General features: G+C 41.4%; 1 protein-coding gene across 1 annotated transcript in view; it reads left to right on the top strand.

Annotated features, from left to right (window-relative positions):
- LOC119349923 (protein ROOT HAIR DEFECTIVE 3-like) overlaps positions 1-1,717 on the top strand; it is a 6,374-nt gene continuing 4,657 nt past the window's right edge. The window contains exon 1 of the mRNA XM_037618015.1: positions 1-423. Within this exon, the coding sequence (XP_037473912.1) occupies positions 1-423 (423 nt within the window). The remainder of the gene's footprint in view (positions 424-1,717) is intronic.

The raw sequence follows: 1,717 nt of genomic DNA, 5'->3' as shown, positions 1-1,717 counted from the left end.
ATGCGCTGCCGCCAGCCGGCCGTCCGCACGCTTCCCCGCCGACGGGCTCGCCGGACCCTCCCTGCGCGCCTTCCCTCCAACGGGCGCAGGCCCCTCCCGGCGCACCTCCCCGTCGACAGGGGCCGGATCCTCCCCACGCGCCTCCCCTCCGACGAGCTCGCCAGCCCGTTCCCGCCTCCGGCGGCTGCCGCGCGCCGTCCCAGCCTCCCTCCGCTGCCACGCACGCCATCCCCGCCGCGCGCCGCCATCCCGAGCCCCTCCGCCGTGCGCCGCCACTCCAAGCCCCGCCGCCCTGCGCCTGTCACCCCCCGCCTTGCGCAGCATCCTACCGACCGGACCAGCCGCCGGCCGAATCCAGCCACGCTCCCGAGCTTCGTCTTCTTCCTCGCCGAAACACGCGACAGCCACCCTAGTTCAGGCGTAGTAAGTACCTCAGTACGAGTTAAAAATGGTGGTCCGTTCGGAATAAAAGAAATGGCCGAAATTCAAATTGTAAAAATTCAAGCAAAAAAAGAAACCCCATGAAAATCCTGCTTAGTAAGTACCTCAGTACAAGTCGTAAAATGAGAGAAGTTCAGAACATCATTGTCAAAAAAATTTGAGTTCAAAAAAAAAGAAACAAAACAAAATATTTTCTTTTTGATTAAAATATCATTCAATTCGATGATACAAACCATGCAAGTACAGGGGCGACGATACATTAAAAACTGTTAAAAATTTACGAGCAAAAATATTACCCAAAAACAGAGCAAAGTCTAGTTAGTGAAAAATGCTTAGTACAAACCCAAGCAAACATCAGTACAAGTACTCTTTTTTCAGAATAATTCAAAATTATTATATAAAAAATAGCTCAGTCCAAACACACACATATATCAGTACGAGTACCCTGTTTTTCAGACGGGAAAACACCAGGATCCGTCTTGCCGTATTCAAAATTACTCTTAAACAATTGCGAATTTGAGAAAATGTTTAACATGACTAAGTTTTGCATTTTTGGTAGCTTTTCAATGGTATATTATTTGCACCATTTCAATAAACTTTTTAATAAAATCACGTTCAAAACCAACTTCAACCGTATTTGAATTCGTATTTAAACCGTAAGTAATTAGAAAAAACTTTCTATACGCAAAAGTTGCGCATTTTCCGTAGATTTCCAACGCCGTATCATTTGCGTCAATCCGACAAAATATTTGCAAAAAATGGCAAAAATACTTTTCGCCCAGAATATCACCATTTTTCAAACTACTTTTAAATCATATAGAATTTGAAAAAATAGTAGATATATGGAAGATGCGGATATTCACAAGCTTTCCAATGCCATATCATTTTCTCAATTCCGACAAACCGTTTGAAAATTAAGTCCAAAATACGATTTGCGTTTTCGGTTTTGAAAAAAACTGTTTTTTCAAAACTGCTCTTAAATCATAATTTTTTTGCGAAAACAAATTATAAAATCGTAATGTAGATGTCAAGAGCTTTCCAATGACATATTACATGCCCCGTTTCAATAAAAAAATTGCAAAAAAAAATTGAACTAAAGAAGACGATTTTTAACAGAAACAGAAAGCTTCAGTTCAAGCGCTCGAATTTCATCAGTTCAGCCGCTTGAATTCATCAGTTCAAGTAGGGTAACAGAATATTCTGTTACGCGTGTATATATATATATATATATATATATATATATATATATATATATATATATATATATATATATATA

This window comes from Triticum dicoccoides, chromosome 1B (genome assembly GCF_002162155.2).
Source record: "Triticum dicoccoides isolate Atlit2015 ecotype Zavitan chromosome 1B, WEW_v2.0, whole genome shotgun sequence".
NCBI lineage: Eukaryota > Viridiplantae > Streptophyta > Magnoliopsida > Poales > Poaceae > Triticum > Triticum dicoccoides.
This window is presented reverse-complemented; position numbering and strand designations above follow the sequence as displayed.